We start from the raw sequence: 25,089 nt of genomic DNA on the forward strand, positions 1-25,089 counted from the left end.
GTTCTGGACAGAAAAATGCTTGCTGGGGAGTAGCCTTATAGACAGTTTCTTGTCACCTACAACACACACAATCTTTCCGTCAAAGAGCATACTACATAAAACCAGCACCATGCAGATATCGCACTCTCACTGTTCCCTGTTTAAGATCAAGACCAGAAGGAGGATGGGCCTCCATCATGTGTGAACACATGTGAAGTCCAAGTTAGAGCATAACAATACTGATTCTAATATGTTCAGGATTTTTGCTTGCGTGGCTTGGAGGACAGAAATCAAGTATTGAACAGACTACTTCAGATATTTAGGGGGATTTTTGTGTTTTAAATTCTTTGATGATTCCACTTTGTGCTGTGTGATTTGATCCCTGGCCTTGCTCCGCCTTCACAAACTGGTTCCCACTCCAATTTGTGTACGTCCTAGTGAGGCCAGCCCTTGGCTGGCTCCATGTGGCATTTCCGCCTATCCCTTCCCATGCATTGCTCTGCATTTGTAAAGCTTTTAGGTTATTCCAGCCTTGCATACAACAGACTTTCATGGAATTCCCTGTTTTCATTCCTTCTTCTTCCCTTCCCCCCTCACCTCAAAGAGCAAAAAGTCTTAGAAGAAGGGAAATGGTCAGATCTGAGAAAAAACGGAAATCTGCCAGAAGGGATTAGCTGGAGTATGCGTAGGCAGCTGTGTGCTCTGGAAGGAATCTGGTCATATTTGTTTGCCTTGTTCTATTTTTCCTAAGCTTTCCTTTAGTTTATCCCCAATTTGGCTGTGTCTGATGCTGAAGTCAGATGCCATTCAATGAGATTCTTCAAATCTGCAATGCCTATGGATGGCAAAATGCTTGCTAGCTTGACTGCCTTCGTTAGGCTTCAGAGTTAATAATCCAATGACATAGAGTAAAATAACTCTCTCTCCCCAGGGAACTGCAAGACCTGGCTTTTCTACAGGCTCAGCAAATCTCTTGCACCTTGTTCACATTATATTAATTTTCAGAACTGTTAGCACTGGGAGTATTTTCAATGACAACAAAAACATTTGTGCTTTTATTTCTGTAAATGACAGCTCAAATTCTGAGACAGCCATGAGCTGGCAACCTGGCTAGCTGAGCTGTTCCAATCTGGCCCAGTTTGACTTGGCATCAGCAAGGAGGAAATGTCTCATTCTGCACTCAGCTTGCCAGAGAAGGTCTCATTGCTTTTGTAGCAGCATAGAATGACTGGCTGCTGCCCTTTGCTGTGGAGTTACGAATTGTGTTCTCTATGGACTTGAAGTCAAGTGTCTTCTATGAATGGGTCTATTTGCCCGTCTATAGTACCACCCAACTTGCTACTGGCATCATCTACCTAAACCTGGAAGCATGGCAGCACACACCAACCTCAAAAGCAAGCACCCACCAAGTAGCAGCCGGCTGAGTATTCATTGTATCAAACATTAATTCATAGAACTGCTTTTCAGGCTAGACTGAGAGTACAAGCAGCAAAGATTCCTTCTTTACAGGCAAAGGTATCAGCCTGAGTTTCATAGTCTAAATAAAACTGTTTGTTCCTAGATCTATTTCACTAGTTAAAGAAAAAAAAATTGTCAAGAGCCTGCTTAAGGGCTCATCAAAGCAGCTGAGAGAATTTTCACTCCTTCTCTTGTCCTTGCTACTTGACAGGATTTGGATCAACCTGTTAAAAAGGCAATGTGGCTTTCCACGTGGCTCTGAAAGAGAGAACACAGACAACAATGAGGGCAAAGCCTCTGTTGTACAAACTAATGGACCACTCATCTCCTGACTTCCTGGGCCACCACTGAGCTTCAGGCTTCCTCCAAGGCAGCCCAGGGAGGCATTTCTGCAGTTTGCTGCCCTGGATGATGCTGTTAACCACAGAATGGGAACTGTCCCAGAAGACTCTGCCAGTGCCTAGATCTGCCCTTTGATGTTCTGCAGCTCTCCAAGTCAATGGGCAGTTTGGTCCAGAAAGTGGCAAAGACTGATGAATACAACCAGTAAGTATTTCCTCAAGCAGCAAAATGAAGCCTACTTTTCAGTAGTTGTACCTCATCGCTACTGTCTCTAGTAGCCAAGGTAGAAGCTGCTGGGGTATTTGTAATGTTGTGCTCACTCCCATTTAGCTTTTCCGATGTTTTTTAAGCGTTGAGCTCTGGTTACAGCCTTAGTGGGGATTTAACAGGATCTGTCTCTCTGCTATCCAGCAGTCTATTTTTGCGAAAATCACAGCAACCTGATTATTTCTGAGACCTCTGCCCCCTTGTCAATTTTGATTGGAGTTGGCCCAGGAGTTCAAAAGGCTGTAAGAGTTTGATCATATAATCCTGGCTTCCTTAGGAAACCAAGCTAAGGAACAAACAAACAGAAGTCCTTACAGAAATACTCCCTTGACAGCTGAGGGTTTTTTTTAATCAACACCTTGACTTCTATGAAGGTTTTTACCTTCACTTCCCACAAAGATTGTCTTACAGATCAGCCACCGAATGTGCAGAAGTGGCTCTGGAATGGCACTGTTACAAGCAGGTTTGCAACAGGTTTGTATCCCAGTGGGAGCCATGGGAAACCCACAATGGGATCCAGGTGTCCTGCCAGCACCACCCCATACACCTAGCACAGAAGATGTTAGCAGACATGTTTAACGAGCAAAGCTCAGAGTTGAGCTGTTCAGTGGATGGCACATGCAGAGGGAGAAGAGTTCCCCAGATGGACAATGCCCTCTGACCCGTCCACCCAGCTCATACCTTGCCCAGAACTGCTGGGCTGAGTGGTGCAGGGATACCAGCTCCATCCCAAGAGCCTGGGACTAGGGATAAGAAGCGACACCCAGCCGTGGTCTCAGCTGGTTTCCTGGCCAGTTTGGTGGGGTTGCTTGCCCCAGGGGGTGCAGGGAGCTCTCTCAGTCACTGAGGGCCCCCAATTCAGGCTCTGGAGCAGAGCTGAGCAAAAATCTCTGCAAATCGTGAGCTTTGAGACATCCACCTCGGTGCAGTGTGACTGCAGTGCTGGAGCGCCTCGCTCGGATTCCTCCGGGTTAGGCAAGCTTCTCCTCCCGCTGCTTTCTTTTCTCGTTGCTCTTTCCATGAGCACTGACAGCAGATCTGCTGAAGGGGCACTTTTACAACCTAATCCCAATAAAAGACAGCAGCTGCTGGTGCAGAAACCCTGGGCAAGAGCATGCCTGGATGGCCCAAAGTAATGTGTTTTGGTATTAATTACAAACCCTTTTTGTATCTGCCACTTTCAAAGTGGTTCTTAACAAAAAATAATAATAATGGAATGGCAAATATGCCAAAAGCGATTATTTATGCACGTTCAGCGTTATTTGATCTCGGTCAGTTACTACTATGTCCCAAAGAAGAGGCTGGAAAAGCAAATCTTTCCCCTCTCCAACCCCCCCCCCCCCCCTTTTTTTTTTTTTTTAAGGAGATAGGGACTAACATTTTCACGTTGTCAGAAGCGATGCCGCCTCGCTCCGCTGGCCAGGGCGTTTACACAGAAAACGCTTTTGAGGGGTGAGCGGCCACATGGGGAAGGGGGGAACGGGGGCAGCAGAGACCCCGGCACCACACCGGGCTATAGATAAAATAAAAAAGTGATGGGGATGGGCCCTCCGAAGGCAGAGCCTGCATCTCTCCTTTCCCCAGGCAAAGGGAACAAGATCTCTCTTCTTTATATTTCTTTTCCTTGTTCTTACTTTTTATTATTATTAGTTTTAAACATAGCTTTTCCCACTGTAAGAGGTGTACGTTTAATTACAAAAGGGCCTTTTTCTGTTGTAATCTGTTTCCAGTTCAATTCCTTTGCTGGATAAATCCCTTAAACGTGTTGTCATTCCTTATTTATTGATTGCAGGTATTTGGGGTTTAATTGAGCAAGTCGGTCGTGGCCCAGGGCAGGAGTGGCGCTACATGAGCAATTAAATCTGATTAGCCCGAGCCCTTTAAGCCCCAGCTGGGTGATTGATAACCGAGACCAACATTCTTCAATTGACTCGCTACATCAAAAAGGAGAAAGGCTTAGAGGAGAAACGCATGGGTCCAACATGAAAAATAGCAAAGGAGCCGAGCAGATTAGATTTGCAAAGGAGCTGAGCTAACGGCGAGGGGAGCAGGGAAAACAGTCCTGGTCAGCCCATAAAATAAATCCGTAAGTGTCTCCTCCTTTAAAACTCAGCCAAGGCTGCCTTTTTTTTTTTTTTTTTTTTTTTCCCCTCCCTTCTTCTTTAAGAGGCTAAAGTGACCCGAACTAGAGCGAAAACGGGTAAAGGCAGCGGAGCTCGGATTTTAACACTCCTCAGCCCTCGGAGCTGAGCTCCATCCATAAAGCTGTCGTCTGTTTGTCCGCTCCGTCATTACACTTTTTGCCCGGTAGTTTAAGAAAATAAACTAGGAGGGAGAACAGGAGTGAGTAACCCCCATTTATCAAGCTGATGGATGTCCCGGGTCTCCCTTTGGCGGGGGGGACAGGGCTCCGACGCGGGGAGAGGGATGTCCCTGCCCCCGCAGCGTGTCCCTGCCCCTGCTCCCCGGGTGAGGCGGCACCCGCCGGCGGCCTGGGGGACACGGATGCTCCGAGGTTCAAGTCACCGCCCTGGGAGAGGTCGCAGCGCTCCTCCCGGCCGCTGCGCTGGCTGGTGCTGCGCGAAGGGCTACCGACTCAGCCCTGCCACGCTCTCGGGAGCCGCTCTGGGGAAGCACTCCCGGCAGCCTGGCTTTCTGCTCGACACTGGGGAGGGGGGGGGTGCAGGCAGCTCCCGGGTCGGCCGAGCCCCCGCCGTGCCAGACCGCAGGGCTCCCGCCTGACGCGCGGGGGCACCGCGCCGGCACCGCCCGCCTCATCCCGCATCACAGCGGAGGCGGCTCGACGGGAGAAATCAAAGCCGGGGGGGGGCGGGGGGCGGCACGGAGCCCGCGGGGCAGCGCCCCGGGCCGGGCAGGACGCGGGCTGCCACCCGCCGGGGCGGCGGGGCCGGGGCGGCGGGGCCGGGGCGGCGGGGCCGGGGCGGCGGGGCCGGGGCGGCGGGGCCGGGGCGGCGGGGCCGGGGCGGCGGGGCCGGGGCGGCGGGGCCGGGGCGGCGGGGCCGGGGCGGCGGGGCCGGGGCGGCGGGGCCGGGGCGGCGGGGCCGGGGCGGCGGGGCCGGGGCGGCGGGGCCGGGGCGGCGGGGCCGGGGCGGCGGGGCCGGGGCGGCGGGGCCGGGGCGGCGGGGCCGGGGCTCCCCTCCTTCTCCCTCGGATCAAACCAGCTTGAAAGCAGCAGAAATCACTGGGAGGGGAGGAGGACGTCAGCAGGAGCTGGACTTCTAAAAACCGTTCCGCCCCATAGGCTTTAATATTAAAAACCCCCTAGGAGTCTCAGACACTGTATTAATTAGTGCAACCACCCATGAAAAGTTGGGTTTGGAACAGCATTCTTTGCCCTGTGTGAAACAGCAACCCTAATAAACAATTGTTAACTTGGCCTATTGCCTCTGGTAAATTACACAGCATTAAAAAATAATGCTTTTCATATTAGGCAGTAATTAAAGGTTGGGACAGCTTTAAAACAAGAGGGGGAGGGGGGGAATCAAAGAAAATATAAAAATGTTCTTTCAAGAGTTATGGGAGGCTAATAAAGTATGTCTGTTATAGTGCACCACTTTGCCCCCAGCTACAGCCAAACTGGAGCCACTGCAATTGCCTCTCAATAAGATAATGATATTCCTTTCTCTGCTATTAAAAGGCTCCCAGTGCAAACTTAAAATGATTTATTTAATTTAAGAAATTATGAGGTGTAACTTCAAAGCGTAAGCCGTTAGTAATGGAAAACACCAGGTTGTTTAAAATTATAATAATAATTGTTTGGAATACAGTGACATCAAAGTGCTTTCATCACCAAATAAAATATAGCACAGACCCCCAAATCCAGTGGAGTTTATTGAGTAGACATTTTTTGGTGTGTTTTTATTATTTCCTTATCAAGAGACGTTATTTTAGCAGCTCCTTTTCTCAGCTTTGATGTTTTGACAGTCTTAAATTAATTTTATTGCATTTTTTTGGCTCGGAGATGGGAGATTATTCTGAGTGCTTATTTTTCATTATGACTTTTTTGTTTTCAAGAACCGGTTTGTTATTTAACACAGCACCTTGATAAGCGCAGTTGAAATGAATTGGCCATTACAGGTCATTAAAAAGCAAAGAATTCTGTTTTCAAGCAATCCATTACACGTCTGGGAAAATATTCCTACTTAAAACAAACTTCGAGTCGAACGCCGGCATAATCAGTTTAATAAAACGGGTAGCGCATACTTTTAAGGAACATGTTTTTTTCTTTACGAGATTCTTGCTTATTCAAAACACAGCAATCTAAGAAATACATATACAGAACATTTTGCCAAAACCGACTTGCCTTTACAGTAAGAATATCACAGAATGTTTTTAATTTCCTTGAACAGTGTTATAAAACATTAACCGTACATACATCGCTTGAGACTTTTTCCTTCCCAAGCAAAGCAGAATTATTCCAATCCCCTTAGAAAAAAAAAAAAAAAAGAAAAGAAAAAAAAAAGAAATGGTAGCATTTCAAAATATACTGCAGTTGCAGCTTTATAGACCGGTATTTCCACTAAAACAGCAGGGACAGAATTGCTCTGGTGTTAAAAGACTGAAATATAATGGATGGAAAGATTTTTATTCCTTTAGTGCAACTAGTTGGGAACTGCTGGTAGCACCCGCCAAATGCCTCATGGATTACGGTGGGAAACACGCATCGAGGGACTAAGGAAATCAAACCCAAAACAAAACAAAAAAGCTCAACAACAAAAAACCACCCCAAAGTCACCCCCACACACATCACCACCCCCGCTCTGGAGCCCGGCACCTAAACGGAGCGCGACCCGTCAGCGGTTCGTTCCCGGGTTTCCCACCGCGGGGATGAGCTCGGCAGTTGCCCCGAGATCCCGAAAGCTTTTCGCTGGAAAATATACCCCTTTGCTCTGGAATGAAAAAAAAAAAAAAAAAAAAGGGAATAACCACTTTGGGTTTGTTTTGCGAGAGAGACTTCCTGGGCAAAGAATGTGGGTGCTGCCGAAAGGGGGTTAACGTCGGGAAATGACCCCCCGGAAAAGGCTTTTTAAATCTCCGTGGTGGCTATTGACTGCAGGCACGGGAGAAACGCGGACCGCTGGGGAGCGTTGGATTTGGGGTGTTTGTGGAGATTATTTTTTTGTTTGGTCCTGTTTAATAATTTTTTTATTATTATTTCTTTATTGTTTTACTGCAGAGATACACGTTAGCCTGCGGGGATACCAAACCGGGGATAAACGGGGGTGGGGGGGAATAAACTCTGGAGAAAGCAAAACGGTGACTTCCCCGCCCGAGCATCCCCGGGGGCGGTGGGAGCTGGGTGCCCCGCAGCTGCTCCGCGGGCTCTGGCCACCCCCTGGGGGACCAGCGCGGGGCGTGGAGCCCCCTTCCGCAGCTGCGGGGAGGCAGGGGGGAGCGGGGAGGTGGGGGGTCCTGCCTTCCGTGGGGCCCACTCCTCCTGCCGCGAGTGTCCAGCGCTCACCCCCAAAAATCCTGCAAAGCCCCGCGTGTGCGCAAATCAGGCACTCTGGCGCCTATGGCACTCGCGCGGCGAGGCGCGGGCGCTATATGGCAATGTACAGCTCACCACTATGGAGACACGTGTGCGCGCGCACACGCGCGTACCCGTGCGGTGTATGAGTGCGTGTAAATCCGCGGTACGGCGATGCCCGCGCCAAGGAGACCGCACAGGGGCGCGGAGCGGGGCATGCTGCTGCAGGACCCCGCTTGCCCCCCGGACCTGCTCAGCATGGAGGTCAGCTGCGCACCCCGGACCCCCCCTCCCCGCGCTGGCATCCGCGGAGCAGGTGTTCGCTCCTGAGCCGAGCCCCCGCTGCCCGGAGCCGGTGCCCAGCCGGGAGAGGCTCCATCCCTGACGGTAGGGCCGGCGAGGGCCCGGGGTCCCCCCGGGTCGCCGCTGCCGCCCCGCCGCGCTGGGTGCCCGCAGCCCCCGGCCGCGCAGCGAGGCTCCCGGCAGAGATCAAACCCGGCGCCCTCGGGCACGCCGCAGCCAGCGCGTTTTCCTCCTTCCCCATAAAATGCAGGAATTCCGGGCTTTGACAAGGCAACGTGACAACATGAAATGTAGGCTCCGAGCGCCCGTGGCTTTAGGTAATGAACGCTTGGCCGTAGAGACTCAGAAAGCCCATTCCTAACTGTTTATGTCAACAAATCCATCCCTTGGGAATTAAGGTCCCGGGAGAGCCGCGCTGTGCCCGGCTGGCCTAAGCCGCCATTCAGCAAGTCGGGACTTTAAGGATCGGGATAATTTATCGCGCTGTTTTTAATGTTTATTATTTATTACTCTAATTATTTTTCACTTTCTATTGGGAATTTAAAATATATAGATGTACCTGGAACAGATGCCAACTCCTTTCAGTCTCACTCAACTTCTAATCATCGCATCTGCTTTGTGTCAGAAAATACTTTGGGAACAATTTAACTTTGCATTAAAATAACTAATTAAAGCCACACCTCCACAGCCTCTTGCGAAAGTGGAGGAGGAATTTCAGTAAGTGCATCGCTTTTAATGATAGCATTCTGATTTCCCTGCCTCGCTGTAATTTATTCAGTTACAGATCTGCCTGCGGGGCAGCTCCCATTAGGCCGATGATGAAGTCTCATGAGTAAAGCTTGACACCTCCCTCCTAATAAAATATAATACTCAATTAACTCGGCCTTTCTGAAGGCCTTAATTGGAACAAGCTAATAATGGGCGCAGGGTGAATTGTCATGCCATCCGCAAGCTCGGGGAAGGTGTCACGGATCCGTCCTGCCTTTCCCATGCAGCAGAGGTTGTAACCGAGATTTGGAAGCTTTTCCTTCAACACCCTTGTGTTCTGCAATAAATCTGTATCCATTTAAGGATCTATCATAACACACACAAAGCTCCTGCGCTCAAAGAATATCCAGCGAAAAGATTTAGCTGTAATCCCTGACACAGCTGATTTATACCGAAGGTTAAAAAATACCGCTGGTTTATTTATAACCGGCCCGGCCCAGCTAGGAGAGCACTCGGGACAGCCGGGCGGGGAGGGAGAGGGGCGAGGGGGCTTTACCCTGCCCGGGACTCAGGGGGAGAACACTTCAGAAAGAGGGAGCCCGAGAAAGAAGCGGTTGTCTCCGGTTTTTATGCGGCAGTAAATACTAATTTGAAAAGTCTGCACGGAGATTATGTTCCCCCAGCTTTGTTCCCTGCAGTTGCCAAGCGGGAAGGTTAACAGCGTTCGGGAGCGTTTCGGAGTCGGGAGCGGGGCGAGCGGGGCGGGATCCGCGATGCCCGCAGCTCCCCGAGCCGCTGCCCCCGCCCGCAGCCGCTCCCTCGCAGCCCCCGCGGCTTTCACCCCCCGGCCCGCTCCCTCTCGCACGGCAGAGGCCGGATCCGGCGTGGTGCTGAGCGCCGCCGGCGCGGGGGGCGGGCGGGCTGTGCCCGCCGGGGAGCGCTGCCCCGGTACCGGTGCGGGGCGAGCTGCGGGGCGAGCGCTGGAGCCGGGGCGAGCTCTCCTCTGCCCAGCCCGGTTAAATCGCTCGGCGCTTTCGACAGAGGCGAATTCCCCCTTTTCTCCATCTGGGATCCCGAAGGTCACTCCTGACCCGCACGAGCCTCCTGCAACAAAAACGTACATTGTGCCCGCACGGCGCCTGGGCATGAGGCGGTACATACCCCTGCCCCCCGGGTGCCCCTCGTACCTGAGCACCCCCTCTCCCCCCTCGCCAAAAGGGCCCGGGGCGAGCGGTCCAGCCCCTGCTCCCCAGGGGAGCATCCCTTGAGGCAGGCTGTCCTGAAAACCCTGGGGCAGCGCCGACGGCAACCGGGACCCCCGGAATGCGGCTGTACTGGGGGACAGCAGGGTCCCTGACAGGTCTTACCTGTCCAAAATTACCCCCCACTATGCGGGGGTCGAGACTAGTCTCCCACCAAAGCATGGATTTGAGGTCAATGGGAAGGCGAGTCGAAGGGAGAGTCCCGAGCAAAAAAAAGCGCACGGGCTAAGAAAAGTGATGGAAACATCACCGGAGTATGATGTTGTAAAGAACAGAGGCGCCTAAAAGCGGTTGTTAAAAACAAGGAAACCTCATAAAAGGTTTGGCTTTCGACTTTGAATTGTTGACTTGCAATTCACCTTCATGTGCTGCAAATTTGGCTTTAATTCAGATTCAGAAAAGGGAAGTAATCATAAAGGCAACCCAAACATTCCTTTGAACTTGACCCAGCCTTGCAAAACACACACGGAGAGAAGTTACCTTTTAAAGAACTCCAAACACTCAAGAGACCCACACGCGATTAAACATGTTTTTTCTTTTTTAATTTAATTCGAAATAAAAGATAAGAAATAATAAATCTTCAATAAAATATATAAAATTGTACAAGGCATCCCTTTCAAAGGGACTTTCCTATAATGGAAGATTGGGGGTAAGGGGAAAGGAGAGGGAAAGTTCATCTATAGTGGGTCCCAGGCAGCAACAGTGCCTGGGTCAAAACAAACCAAAACCAGCAAAACCTCGTGGCTTTTTTTTTTTCTCGTTTTTCTGCTTTTTTGTCTGTTTTTTTCTTCCACAACAACATGCTAAGAAAGTAAATCCAGGAGAAGCTCTGCCTTCAGTGCTCCACAGCCTTCGGACTAACTTTCTCACAAAGTTTAGCAAGAGTAATACACATAATACAATAGTTACAAGGAGAAGCCTGGAGAAGATACTGCCAGCGCTCGGGGAGCTCCCACGGGGACAGACAGGTTACGCAGTCTCTTGGCACCCCACCGTCCTACTAGTAGGGTTGTTTGTGATACCTGGATCTCTCTTAAGAAGGGCTTGAAGCATGAGTCACTTACATTGGCATCCTTAGCAAGGGAAGAAGAGGAAGACTCGGGGGGTTCTTCTATTTAACCGAGACTGTTGCAAATAGTAATAAAAAAACCCCAAAAAACCAGACATGTCCCAGAAGTGTTCAATAATCCTTTGCTCACCACCACTGTGGAAACAACCCACATCTTCTTTCCCCAGAAAGCTTCCTTCCCTCTTTTCTCATTTTCAATGAACATTGCAGAGCCAAGACTACCTGGCTGTAGCCAAAAATTTCTAAGCATGCCAATAGGAAGAGATAACGACCAGCCTGCCTAATAACCCTCCCTTGCATGTTACCTCCCCTCACAGTGCTTTACAAATGCTGAAGCTATTTATACAGATAAAGGCATTACAGGAGCCTACGGTGGAGAAAACCACGCTCTACATTTAGGAGCCCCACTGTTCATCTCCTTGCAAACATCTGTCGAGGTTCGGACTGCAAAAATATTCCCTACCCCCAGAAATGCAGGAACTTGCTGGCTCTGAACTTCACTCAGACTCTACTGGGTCTAGTTTCTATTTACACGGTGTCTCTAGCTAAGGGCTCTGCTTTCTTTAAAAAAAAAAAAACAAAAACAAAACAACAAAAAACAAACAACAAAACCTTGATTACACCTTTTTATTTCCCTCCCCCCTGCCACCAAATTAACTGATGGAAACAAGAGTGTGGGTTTAGGGCATGCACCCCTCTTACTTTAAACATGTGTTGGGCCCCATCAGGAAGGCATCAGGAAATCTCTGCCTTTTTAAGATGAGATTGCTTTTTCACCTGTTCTTTTTTATTCTAGTTTCACGTGCACTGTATAAAACCCCTAAATTTGCTCAAATGTTTTTTTCTTTTTGTTTGTTTGTTTTTACATTTTTTTTCTTTGAGGATCAGACTCTCAGCGCTCAGAGCACGCTCAGAAGACACCCAACCCATAGCGTACAGGATGTCTTGCTTTGCTAACGCAAACTCCCGTACACTCAGGATGGCAGATAGAAGCGTGCAGAAAGAACAGCCAGTACTGGCTGGGGTACTGCCTTCTCAGGGTCGGACATGATCCACCAGGAAGTCTGTCTCACTGTCGCTTTGTCTTTCTGATCTTCTTAGGATAAGTGGTACATGCTATATCCAACAGGAGTAGCATAGAGTCCAACGGGCGGGATAGGCAGCACAGGTCTGTGAAAAGGGTAGGATGTTCCATACAGTGAGGCAGCCTGGATGGGAGAGTTGATGGGGAAAGGGAGGCTGAATCCCGACGGCAACATGGGCTTCGCTGCCATTTTGAGCTTCTCTAGTTCAGCCTCCTGCAGTCTCTTGGCCTTGGCCCTCCGATTCTGGAACCAGATTTTGACCTGGGTCTCTGTGAGGTTGAGGGAGCTGGAGAACTCGGCTCTCTCGGCGATGGACAGATACTGCTTCTGGCGGAACTTGCGCTCCAGAGCCAGCAGCTGGGAAGTGGTGAATGGGGTTCGGGGCTTCCTATTCGTCTTGTGCTTCCTCAGGGTGCAGGCAGTGGGGCTCAGGTGTCCTGCAAGGAAGGGAAAGGCCAGTTATCACAACGCAGGGGGACCTGAGTGCTCTGGAGAGATGCCGCGTTTGAGAGGGCTGGGGTGGGAAGGGAGCGGGGGGGGTTAAGGGAGTGTCCCACCAGGCAATACCCTCAAAACAGGGGATCCTTTTGCAAGTGGTTCTGGAAATATTTTTCTGGCCAAACTTATGTTCACAGGACTTCAGCAGACGTCCTGGAAATGTGAAATTTTGCCTCAGTGATTTCAAAGGGACAGCCTGTAGGCAATCAGGGCACGAAGGATTCACAGGCACACACACAGCAGATTGCTTTAGGAGTCACATCACAGGGGTCTAGAACACACAGAACAGCATCTTGGTAGCTGCAGAACTGGATGAATAACTGCAGCAACGCACGGGACGAGCATACAGGCAAAAGTAAGAGACCCACAAAAGAACAGTGCTGCAAGAGACAAGCCCAGCCCAGCCCTGCGCCAGGGTTTCTCCACCAAATGCAACAAGTCAACCCTATCTTTTTTTTCTGACAGCTGAAGAAGTGGGTATGATAATTTTTGTCATTTAGATAACTGGGCATTTTTCTTACTATTTCTTCTTCAAGAGCAACCTTCTCTTCTGCTTTATAACTTTTCAAGGAGTATTTTCTGGTTTTGAACAAGTATAAAAAAAAAAAAAAAGCAGTGTACATTTCATTCAACATTTAGTTTTTATGACATTTGCCCATCTAAAAAAATGAAGACATAGCTACAAGCATCCGTAGCCAATAAAAGTCAGGAAATCTACTACCTTTTGTGCTTGCCTTGTAACCCTAACCAGGTTAGGCACATGTGCCCGGGACAGCACATCGCTGACTTGTCTTTAGACTCATTTTGCATTTCACTAATAATTTTGCAATCTCAAGAACGATTAAAAACCCTGTGGCTGACTTCAAAAGCTCAGCGATTTGGCTGTGTTTTGGATTGCTCCCGGGGCATACGACCAGCTCCCCTGGCTCCCCAGCCTGATACAGAAAAGGACACCCAGGCTGCTCTTAAGAGGCTGCTAAATTTTGTACTTGCTGCAGTGTCTGCTTCAAACGCTTGTTAGTATTTGCACGTCGTGTTTTCTGGACCCATTTCACTTTCCTTTTATTTTTTAAAATAAAGTGAACCCCGAAGCTGTTTAAGTGCATATCGGGCAATTAAAAAAATCCCACGAGGAAAACGTTCAAAAGTTGAGAGAGGGGAGGGAGAGAACAGCTAAGCAGAAAAAGTTAAAACTTCTCTTCTTACTCTTCTTCTAGATAACGAAAGCGAAAAATAAAACCCTCTTAGAAAACAACTTGTCAGATACCGTCTTATGATCACACGAGGGCATTTTACTAATTACGGTGCTCACCGTGACAGTCGGTTCGCTCCAAAACTAGCATTAAATTCAAACGACACTGAATGGACCCTAAATTCCCTACCGGTCACCCCGTTATCCCAGTCTCTCTTTAAAGGCAGCCCGTTCCTGTCCCCCGGGGCGCGGAGGGGCCGCCCGGCAGGGACAGCCTCCACGGGGCTACTGTCGCGACGGGCGGGCTGGCTTAGCCCGACCTGTCCCGACTTCTACGCGCAGGGGGAAACGGCAAACACATGCTTTCAAATTAAATCCCGGGTAAGTATTTCCCCGGAATACACCCAAGCGGTCAAAGGCTTCTTCCCTCCCCATCCCCCAGCCCTGATAAGCGGCGGGGACCGTCGCCATCGCTGACCCTGTCATTGCGCTTATCCCGTGACAGTCCTCAAGCCCTGGCTGCAGGCATTTGTTTCGCTGGTTTTTTTTCTATTTGTCCTCCGTTTTCTGGCCAACGCCGGACAAAAAGCATCACCCGGAGACAGCTGCCTTTTCGCGTTGTTCAAAAATCCAACTTGTACAGCTCTTCCCCCAGTTCATCCCACCCGGATTATTAATGATCGTAAATCGAGGAGCTGTTTCTAACGTCACACATCCTCCCCGCTCCACCGCCCGTGACGGACGGGCTTCCCGGGGGGAACCGGCCATCGCCCCTTGCTGTCACACCGGCTCCCAGGGACCGAGCGCCGGGAAATCGGGAAGATGAACGAGGCCGAAGGACCTTCCCTTCCCTGACCATCACTTTTCACCCCAAATCCCGCTGCCATCACCCACTGCAGTCCCTGGCGACTGAAGCCCTTGCAACGCTGTTTTGCAGATCTCACGAACCGCCGATTTTAATAGAGAAAGAATTTAGAAGTGGAAAAAAATGCACCGGGAAAAGATTAGGCCTTGTGTCTGGGGTTTGGGCAGTTTTCGAGAAGGGGTTCGAGTAGGAGCACACGCTGTTTTTCACGCTTTTCCAGCATAGTTGGGGATACATGGAAATCGCAAACGGGAGCTACGCAGGGAATGACACGGGCAGGCTGCTCTCCTCCCAGCACGTTAGAAATCAAATTAATTGGGGATTATCGCAAAGGAAAGGAAGCGACTGAAAGCCAAATCGAAATGATTGTAAAAAAAAAAAAAAAGGAGCTGTAATAGCACTAAACTTCCTTCTTGCAATATTAGGTTACAGGAACAAATTCTGCGAGGCTGTCCGGCGGGACAGTCCGCGTCTGTAAAGTCACTAACTTCAGTAAAGCCGAGCGTTACATGTGCATCAGGCACGTCGGGGATGCGCGGGGAGAGCGGATCGATCTGCTAACGCAGGTGCCGACAGAAAGCCTAGCGCTGTCGGGCTGCGGCTGTCACCTTCTCCTGAAGGTACTGTTGTTTTTTTTATTTTTTAGAAGCAATTGATTTTTTTTTTTTAAGGGATGTCCCCAAAAGCGAAATGCAATTCAACGCAGACACAGCAGCGCAGCTCGAACAGCAAAAAGGGTTGAAGAAGTGACCTGTCACCTCCGGCTGGCGTGTCCCTAAGGCGGTGGGGACGGGGTCGGGAGGGATGGCAGGGGCTGAAGGGGTCATGCCCAGCCCGGGGAACCCTGGCAGGCTGCAGGCAACGCAGGAGAGAGACAAGCACCGCGCCGGGAGAGACCCGGCGGGAGACCGCGCCGGGCTGGCGGGGACTGGCGGGGACACCTCCCGACCTCACAGGATGGCTTTGCCACGCATGGTGTCAGGGAGAAAGGAACCGGGAGAATTCCCAGTTCTCCTTGCATCGAGATAACATAAACGGACGAACTGGCAGCCGGCGAGACGTGTGTCGGGAAAGGCAGCTCCTGATCTTTCTATGTTTTTTAAAAAAATATGTATTTTTATATACCTGCGTATAACAATCTGTAACTGTATGAACGCAGAGATATAACATACATATGAAGAAATCCGTAACGCACACATACCACTCACACACATGTAGATGGAAATACATATATAAAATGTACTGCACATATTCAGCGCGCTGCGCGCATCCCGGCGCCCGGCGAGCAGCGCAGCTCGGGGCCGGGGCTCTGCGCCCGCCCGCCCTCGCCCCCCGGCCGCCGGCGCAGCCCCCGGCGCCGCTCCCCCGGCCACTCACTTGGCGGCGGGGAATATCTCCCGGCCTCCTGGATCCAGGACGTGCCGTCCTCCGAGTTCTCCGATTTGACCGAGGCGGTGTCGAAGGTTTTTGTAAGCGCCCCGGGGGGGCTGTGCGCGTCCCGGGAGCCGTGACCAGGCAGCAGCAGGTTCCTGGAGGTGCCCACGGCCGCCCCGTCGGCGCTGCCCCCCGCCGCGGCCAGCGGCAGCTCTTTGGGGGGTTTCTTGTCGGACATGAGGGCTTCCACGCTGAACGGCAAGCTGGACACCTTGACTTTGTGGTGCTCCTCGGCGCCGGCCGCCGGGCCCTCCTCGTCGGAGGAGAAAACCTCCTTCGCCTTGGAAGGAGAAGCCATCGCGGGTGCGGAGGGAGGCTGGAGCGGGGCCGCCCGGGGAGCTGCGCTGCGCCTCTGCCCGGCCCTGCGCGGGGACTGCGCGAGTGAGGCGCTGCGGGGCCGCCCCCCTTTTTCCCCCCTCTGGGGGCTCCCGGCTCTTTCCTCCTTTGGGAAGTGGAGTAAACGCCGCGCCGGCCAATCAGAGCCCGCGCTGGGCCTGACGTCGCGGGGTGACTCATGCCATTGGCTCGGAGGGCCGCGGAGGGCGGAAACCTTTTTTTTTTTTTTTTTGTCGGGCCGATGCCGTCGGGGGGGCCCCCGCCGCTCCGAAATGAATTAGGAGTTAATGACACGGGCAGCCAGCGGGGCTGTGCCATTAAGGAGCCGTCCAGGGCTATAATCATAGCGAAGCAAGAGAAAAAGCCGCCGGGGTAATTAAGGCTGATGATTAGGCGAAGAAGAAACTTCAGAAGAGCGCGGCTCTGCCTCCTCCCGCCGCCGGCCCGGCTCCTCCCGGCCCCCCCGGCCCCCTCTGCCGCCCCGTCGAGTACCGACGCGCCCCCGCCCCCCGGAACGCCCCCCCCGGAGCGGCCCCCCCCCCGGAATGGGGATCCTTTCTGCTGTCACTGGTTAGGGGCTGCGGGGTGCCGGACCCCGCTCAGCCCGACGCCCCCGCGGGGGGACGCGGGCCCCTGCTCCCCCCCGCTCGTTTTTCATCCCAAAAGGTTTTTTTTTTTTGTTTGCGTTCCCTCGGCATCAGGACCCAAGTCGGGCAAAACCACCCTGCAGAGGTTAGATCTGTAATTATTATTTTTTTCCAGCGTCAATTACACACGTGATGAATGGATGAGCTTTAATAAATTAGGGGCACGCAGCCCTTAATTAAGAGGCATATCAAACCTGTACTGTGAAAGAGATTCTCTCACTTTTTGACTTCCTACCAGTGGTATGAATAAAGAGTATCCTTTAAAAAGCGTTTCTAATTACCGCGCAGATAAAAGCAAATGCATATTGTTCTTTTCATAATTATTTTAATCTTATGGCGAGCGTTATTTCATGCTGTGCCCGCAACTTTCTCTGGGTTTTTGGGTTTTTGTTGTTGTTGTTGTTTTTTAACATCCAGGAAATGCAGAGTTGGGGAACTGTTTTGGTGTAATAAGTTATAACTGGGGCTCTAAAAAGCAAAATACTGCAGGAAGGCAGCAGTGCCTCTGCCCAGGTGAGGGGTTGCGTGGCACAGCTCCTCACCCCAAGCCCTGGCCTCAGGGCCAGCTGGGACACAGCTTGATCCTCGGCAGCAGCAGGACTCTGCTCCCTGAGCACGTTTCCTTCTCTCACTTCCACAAAACATGCAGGATTTCACTAGCTCTTCTTGTGCTTGATTTGGACTCCTGACTTTCCTGTCAGCCCATGTGGCAGTCTTGGAAGCCCCCAGTCCTGTTAACACAAATCATGACTTCCCACTCCCTCTGCAGCCTGCTGATGATACCTTTTCCTAGAGGACAGTTTGGGAGCTGCTTTTGGGAGAGGAACTGCTCCAGTGCCGATTTTCTTTGGGCTGTGCTCCTCTACCTAGGCCAAACCAGAGAGCATCTCAAGGATGGGGCTGTACTGGGTGCGCTGCACTGGGCCCGGGGGTCCCCCAACCCCTTATAACCCTGGTCAATCAACCCCCCTACCCCCCTCACCCCCACCCCAGTCAGCCAACAAGTATCTGAGCCCGTCCTGTCCTAACTCTGATAGCATCTCGCCTGGTGCCACGGATGTCAAATTGGGACTGGGGCATGCGATTGAGGTGTGAGGAGTGTGGGAGGACATGTATGAGAAGCTGTGTTACAAAACCCCACTCATCAGTGGGACTAATAGTAGGGTTTGCACACTCATTACTTATTGCTAGCAGTGTTGCTGCAGACCTCGACGGGTTAAGGATTTAAGCCAAGCAAGATCTGCAAAGAGAAGTGATGCCTTTCACTGCCTCAGCCCAACTAATCTGGCTGAGGCAGCCTGCAACGTTTCAGACAGCAGAGCCCTGACTTGGGCTTTACTCCAGGGGTGAAAATAGTAGCTGATCCTACAACCTGATGACTTTCCAGCTGCTCTTGCTATCTTCAGTTTGTTGCTTCTCCTTCTCCACAGAACTCATCTCTTTGCTGGAAGATCTGAGAGAGACGCAGGACTGCAGTCAGCCAGCCCCGGCCTTGCCAGCCCTGCTGCTGTAGTGGGGTTGTGTTTGCCCCTCTCCTCCCCCCCTCCCCTTCCCTTCCCTTCTCCATGCTTCCTGCACTGTGACAAGTAAATGAGAATTGATGGACATGCAGAAACAATGCCTGTGTGTCAAGAACAATGCACTGCCTGTGGAAAACCATTGTGGGGCTGCTGAAAATGCTACAGATAATTATACCACGCTCCCAAAGTCAATGCCTGCTGGAAGGGCGCCTGGGGAAGGAGAGCTCGCAGGAGGGCAGGTCATGGTGACACTGATCACGTCCCTTGGGTGCAGGTTCTATCCCTGGGTGCTGGCTGTGGTCTGGGTGGGCAAGCTCCCACACTGTCCCCGTGGGCTTGGGGAGGCTTGTCTGCGCTGCCATCCTTTGGGAGGCTGGAGGACGGAGGGGGACCAAGGGACAAGCTTCTCTCGGCACTGTGGAGCGTAGAGCAGAAGGTGGCTCATCCTGCCTGGTTTGACTGGCTTTTGGGTGCCACAGGGGCGCCTGGGATGGCAGAGCATCACAGCGTTTGCTCATGGCGTTTGCCCTCCCCAGCATTAGCCCACCACCAGGTTGGAGCATTTTCTGTCTAAAGTCTGAACTTGGAGGTTTCTCTCCTCCCTCACCCCTCCCCTCCTTCATCCTCCTCCTATCAGTTAAACATAGCAGGATGAAGCCCCACACGGCACTGAAAGCCGGGACGGAAACCTCACCGAGATCGGGTTTGGAGGAATTAAGGCTTCCCCCCTGCCCAGGATCTCAGAGCGGCCGCCCAGCCTCAGACCAGCAGGGAATTCTCCCGGCCCGGGGAACCGACGTGAGTCCGGGGGCTTTCCCCTGCGTCGGGCTCCCCCCTCGTGTCCCCGGTGAGACCCCGCTCCCAGGGAGGGCGGTCCCGAGGGCTCTGCCGTCGGGGCTCTGCCGTCGGGGCTCGGCGGGAGCCGCCTGGCTCTCGGGGCGGCCCCTCCTCGGGGCTGTGTCCCAGCTCGACGCCCGAGTGCTCCCCACTACCGGGCCGCCGTCAGGAGCCGTCGCCCGGAGCACGGCCGGATCCCAAGGATGCCCAGAAAGCCCCTAACTCCCCTCGCCCCCCAGCCCCCCCCCCCGCCGCCTCTGGCAGCACCAGCCCCTGTGAGGCGGGGCGGGCCCTGGGCGCCCCGGTCCTGGGGCTCTCAGCTGGAGTGGGACGGGGAGGGGGGAGCGCAGGGGGAGGAGAGACGTTGCAGACAAACTGAGGCTGTTTTGCAGGCGCCAGGAGCGGGGAGATGAAAGGGAAGCTCCTGGGGGAAGTGGCTGTGCAGTTTGACCGGCTCCAGCAGCAGCAGCAGCGACGGCCCGTCCCGGCCAGCTCCGCCTTCCCCCTGCCCACCCCCCAGCCCCCCACCCCCCGGCCCACCTCCGCTTCGCCTTTCCCAGCCCGGGGGCGGAGGGAGGCGGCGGGCAGGCGCTGCCGCAGCATCCTCGCTCCGGTACCCGTCGGGCCGTGGGCAGCATCCCCACCGCCAATTGCCACAGCACAATTAGTGTGCGGTAGCCGGTGCTGGTGCATTGCCGGGCGGGAGGGCTGTCCAATTCCTCCAGTCCCCTCGCCCCACTCCCCTTATCGGTGTAAATCAGGAGGGAGCCCATCCGGATCGTTAGACGAGCGATGCCCAGTCCAGTCCACTGAGCAGCAGCTCATGTCCTTTACAGACTCCTCGTGGGGACGAAACGCCCGCGGGCAGTGGGAGCGCGTTTATTCTTCGGGAGGGACAACCCCACAAGCATTTCCCCCTCCTTTTACACCGATTTGGTTAATAAAGCCGTTTTCTACACAGAGGTTTTTTAACGAGCCACCGTGAAGCTGGCGTGTGGAAGTCCCTTAGGAAAGGAACATAAGCCTCCCGATTTGACTAGAGAGAAAGGCAGGAAAATGGAATCAGAATGTGCATCATGTTTAAGTTTTACGCCGAAAGGAGGTGTGCGCCGAGGTGATATTTGATGTGTCAGAGGTTGGGAGGCTTTTGTCTCATCACCTTGCTCCAGATGAGACCTGGAGCCAAGAGAAAGGCGTTGTAATAATAGATATTATGCATTTATCTCCAGACGCTAGAGAGGAATTAAAACGAGCCGAATATCAGAGCTTCCGAGGGATCAGCTCTGGCTACCGACGCTTCCACCTAGATCCTCCTCTGGAGTCCGCTGGGCTCCGTTTCCGAAGCCGTTTTGGCCGATCGCTGTTTGCGGGGCCAGCTGCCGGGCGGCTGGCGGGGGGGTCCCTTCCCCGGAGCATCCCCCGGCCGCCCGGGGGGGCCCGTCCCGCGGTGCCGGTGCGGGGGAGGTGGGTGCCACGGGGCAAAGCCGCCCGGCGCTCGGTGCGGGAATGCGCGGCCAGCGCAATCACGCGTTATAATTGTCCTCTGTGTCACCCGACGGTGGTTCCTGTGTGTCGCACCGGTGCCATCCGCTCGTTGAGACGGCGAGTGCACAGTGAGCCGTGATCATTGCGTAAGGCGAGCGTCTCCTCTCCCACCCGCCGAGGGTTGCTCTCTCCCTCTTTCTGCTCAGGGGTTTCACTTAGGAGCAGGTTTTTATTCTGCTTGGCAGGAGCCAGGGGATAGTTGTGAGAGATCAGGTGGCTTTTTGCTCAAAGCAGCGAACAGTTTTGCCCTGAAGGATTGAAAATTATTACCCCACCCCACCCCCTCCGAGGTACCAACTTTTAAAATAAATACACGGGAGAGCTTCGGAGGAGGAGAGCGCTGGTAGGGAGGTTGTATGTACGTGCAGGAAACTCGCGATCAAGAGGATCGGATGGAGACTTGGTTTGCGGAGGCGATAGGCGACCCCTCGCTGCGACGAACAGCGGGACTCCGGGGGTGCCGGTTGCCGATTGCGGTGCCGGGGGGGTCCCTCAGGCGATCCCGGAGCCCAGAGGGTCCCGCTCTGTCCCGGAGGCCAGGGCCGGCCCCTGCTGCCCGGGACGCGGGTGCAGCCGGCGCTGCCTCCCGAGAGCGCAGGATCGGGCCCCGAGGGCAGACACCCCGGGCACCTGCTGGCGCCCGGCCAGCCGCCCCCCGCCTCGGCGAGCGGCACCCCCGCCGCTCCGCACATCACTCTTCCTTCTTTTTTTTTTTTTTTTTTTTTTTTTAAGAGGGAGCAAAAGGAGGAAAAAATGCCCATCCATGACCTCCCAACTTTTTTCCCTGCGCGCCGTCTTTCCGTTCGCAAACGGTGTTCATCGACCTTGCTTCAGTGAATCTTAATTATCGCGCACACCTTCCTGCTTGTCTGCGTTATGAACACATCAAAATGAGTCACCCCAGCGTGCAAAATAATGTGTGGAGAGTTATAAACTGAAAGCTCCTGCACTGACAGATTCGAGCACCCGATTATTCCCGGACACTGCCTGCGCACACCCACCTCCCCATACAAACAAGCAACTGAGTTTATTTTTATACACCGGTTTTACTTGTATTTGTCAGTTTTCATACACATTCGTTTTCGATGTTTTGCCTACTTCCCTCCACCCATCTGGGAAAGGCAGAGGAGCTGTGAGCTGGGAAACATGTTGAATTATCCCGTGCCCAAACGGAGCTGCTATGAAAATCCTATTATCTGTGCAGTACATTCGCGGTGTGGAGATGGGTCCCACGCTGGATGCAATTCCCGAATTACAGTTACCTGCTGTCGGTTGTTTTTCCTCATTCAGCCCCCCGGCGTTATTTTCAAAACCTGTCCCCAGCCCCCCGAACGGTGGCAGCTTTGCCATGTACCGCTGGTCTCCCGCAGCTGCCCACCTCCCTGACCACCCTGGCTGATATAATAAACCCATCGAGAAAAATCGAGAAACGCTTTTGGGGTACAGGCTTAGATTCGGTACAAATTGACTGCGAGAGCACCCGAGTCTGTGAGATCAGCCGGCTGATTTATTCGCTTCTCAAGCATCATTTCTGTACAGAAAACTTAAATTTTCATCCTTTTTTCTTTCTATTCCCCCACCACCCCCCCCCCCGGAAAAAAAAAATGACATAAGATCAAGAACTTTTAAAATTGTTACTGGGTAGAATGAAGGACGGGGGGACTGATCCGTGTTTTGGGTCTGGGGTCGGCTCTGCCCGGTGGTTGAGGGACCCTCGCCGGGTGCGAGCTCGGAGCTGCGCTCCTCGCAGGACCTGGGACCAGCTCAACCCCCATTCCCAACGTGCTGGTGCTCCCAGCCCTGTCCAGCTCGTTCCCGGCGCTTCCTACCCCGGGCGCGGGATGTGAGCGGGGTGGGCAGCGAGCGCCGGAGAGAGCACATTCCACCCCGGATTCCAGCCAGCCCTCCAAGGTTACAGGGATATTCCCCCTCCCGCGCCCCCCCTCCCCCCTTTTCCTTTATTTAATTACATTCAGGGTTGTTTCACGGGGTTCGCAATTATTCTGATTGCATTTCGAGATGATATTTGCTCTGCAGAGAATGCCGTCAGGGTCCCAGCAATGTTACGCAGGGGTGGGGAATTTATTTGGATGCTCCTAATTCCACTGTAGATTGTATCGGCTCCAAGCGTTTTTAAGAAGGGTAATAATTTTTATTTGTGTGTATATACATATATATGCATATTTGCACGAAAAGTTGTAATAAGCAAAGCAAATCCGAATATAACAGATGCTGGAAGGATGTTCATTTAGCAAATGATGAAATTAAATCCATGCAGCAATTTTTTACAGCTTTATTTTGCACAGCCTCTCAGAAACGAGAGACAAGAATCACTAACAGCCAGTTTGCAGTCCTTCGATCCCTGTTAGTATAGCTTTTCCTCTTTCTCTACATATATTGCTGCTCATGTAGTAAGGTAGTTAGAAATATCCCACACTGTCTTGTTTCCATAATTTCCCTCTGGAAAACAATCCTCTTTCCAATATGAGCACTATCTTTGCTTATGCACTTACAAAACGCGTTTTAAATGACTTTGTTTATAGACTCCAAGGTTAAAAAAAAAAAAAAAAAGTGAAAATTCTTTAAGTTTAACTCGAGGTGGCTACTTGCAGTGGTTGTGGGGAGGGAGCACTTTCAGAGAGGGTTTGCCATCGGAACACTGCAGTAGGTTACGTGGGTTTTTGCTTCATGTAATAGACTGAGTCAAGTTTTGTGTGCTTTTTATTAAAAATCTGCATTTTCTTCTGACTGCACAACACCACTTTGTTCCACTGGAAAATTCTTGGATAGTAGCTCCCCACATTTCCTCATCTGAAAAAATCTCAGTTACTCTACAGTCAAATCAAATTGTTTTTTCAACACTTGTTTTTTTTATTTCAAAGTGGTGCTAACAAGACCGCGATGCTCAGAGATGCTCTCCCTGTTTAAGGATTTGGTTTGTAGCTGGACCCTGATCCTCTCAGTGGCTTGGCACTGGTCAGCTTCCACAACCGGGCTACGTAACAATGTGGTTCAAAATATTTCAGGATGCAGGCAACCAGCTCTGTCTCGATTTCCTGAGCAGCAGTGACAATGGTGAAAAAACGTGGGAAACAGAGATTTGTACTGAGCAAAGACATTTTTGCAATGTCAGGCTGTTTGACCGTGATAATGGTGAGCTCTGGATATTTAAGGTTCAGTTAATAGAGGTTTTATTTCATTTGATTTACTCCAGATGGTTCTCAGCCACAACACAGAGACTTTTAGACAGCAACCAGAGCTCCAGCATGCAGGAGTATCTGAGTAATGAATTTTCATTTGGCCCACAACAGATAACAGCTTGGGCAACACTTGGATCTCTAGAAGTTTGGATTCCAGAGACATGCACTGCACAGGGGGAGGAGGAGAGGGATGAGGGAGGGGGCTGCTGCTTTTTACAGCACAGCAAAAGCCAGATCTATGTACGCCAAGAAAATAATCTTAAAATTATGTTAACAGTTTTCTACGTTGGAAAGGGATAAATCCCAAATGAACAGTAATCAGAATAGTTTAGTCAGCCTTGGTCTGCAGTGACAGTATTGGCTCTGCTTCTCCATCATTATCGGTGTAGGTCCAACAAAGCCAGCCTCGTTATGACCTAACTCTACTTCAATTCAATTACCACTGGCTTAATCAGCCCAAGGTCTAATATGTTAACAAAGGCTTTGCATGATCCAAAATTCCTACCAGATCTACTGGAGCGTGACCAGTACCACCTAAATTTGCAACACATCTCTATGCTGCCATAGACAACAGAAAGATAAAGTACCCTTTGCCTCTTTCGCACTTCCATTTGTGCTTTAAATCATATTTTTTTCTGTCATCATTCACAAGCACAAATTCTTAGTTTATCAGTAACATTTTGATTTCTTTGGTCATGTTTCAAATAGGTCAAGATTAATTATACCCATGATTACAGGAAAAGAGAGAAATGCCTTCCTGTGAACATCTACCAGTTGGTAATAAAGGTGAAACTGGCAAAAAACCTTGGAGGTAATTGCTAATGGTACGATTAGAGTTATTATTGGTGTGGTAGAATTCAAAGAGGATAATGCAAAAGGCAGATTATACTCAATAAATATGAAAGTTGCTGATGCCTTCTGGGAAACACTAGAAGCTTTTCCTCATAGTAAGTCTTTATTGCAAGGGTAATATTATTGTTAGTGATTATCCCTTTGCTTTTCTTTACTAGCAAAAAGGCTAGCATATAACATCAGATTTTGGGGTGTGTGT

At 51.7% G+C, this 25,089-nt stretch overlaps 1 protein-coding gene across 1 annotated transcript; it reads right to left on the reverse strand.

Annotated features, from left to right (window-relative positions):
- Positions 1–10,553: 10,553 nt before the first annotated feature.
- Positions 10,554–16,347, reverse strand: MSX2 (msh homeobox 2). Its single transcript, XM_037397941.1, has 2 exons — positions 15,897–16,347; positions 10,554–12,401 (listed from the first exon to the last, which is right to left on the reverse strand). The coding sequence occupies exons 1-2, from the start codon at positions 16,249–16,251 to the stop codon at positions 11,977–11,979; spliced, it is 780 nt and encodes a 259-aa protein (XP_037253838.1). The 5' UTR covers positions 16,252–16,347; the 3' UTR covers positions 10,554–11,976.
- Positions 16,348–25,089: the final 8,742 nt, after the last annotated feature.

Source organism: Falco rusticolus, chromosome 8 (assembly GCF_015220075.1).
Source record: "Falco rusticolus isolate bFalRus1 chromosome 8, bFalRus1.pri, whole genome shotgun sequence".
NCBI lineage: Eukaryota > Metazoa > Chordata > Aves > Falconiformes > Falconidae > Falco > Falco rusticolus.

What these genes read in the sequence shown, in the direction of transcription:
- MSX2 (XM_037397941.1), bottom strand. Translation starts at nt 16,251, where the DNA reads ATGGCTTCTCCTTCCAAGGCGAAGGAGGTTTTCTCCTCCGACGAGGAG. An exon ending in GAGATATTCCCCGCCGCCAA is followed by an intron (nt 12,402 to 15,896) that starts GTGAGTGGCCGG and finishes CCTTCCTTGCAG; the next exon opens with GACACCTGAGCCCCACTGCC.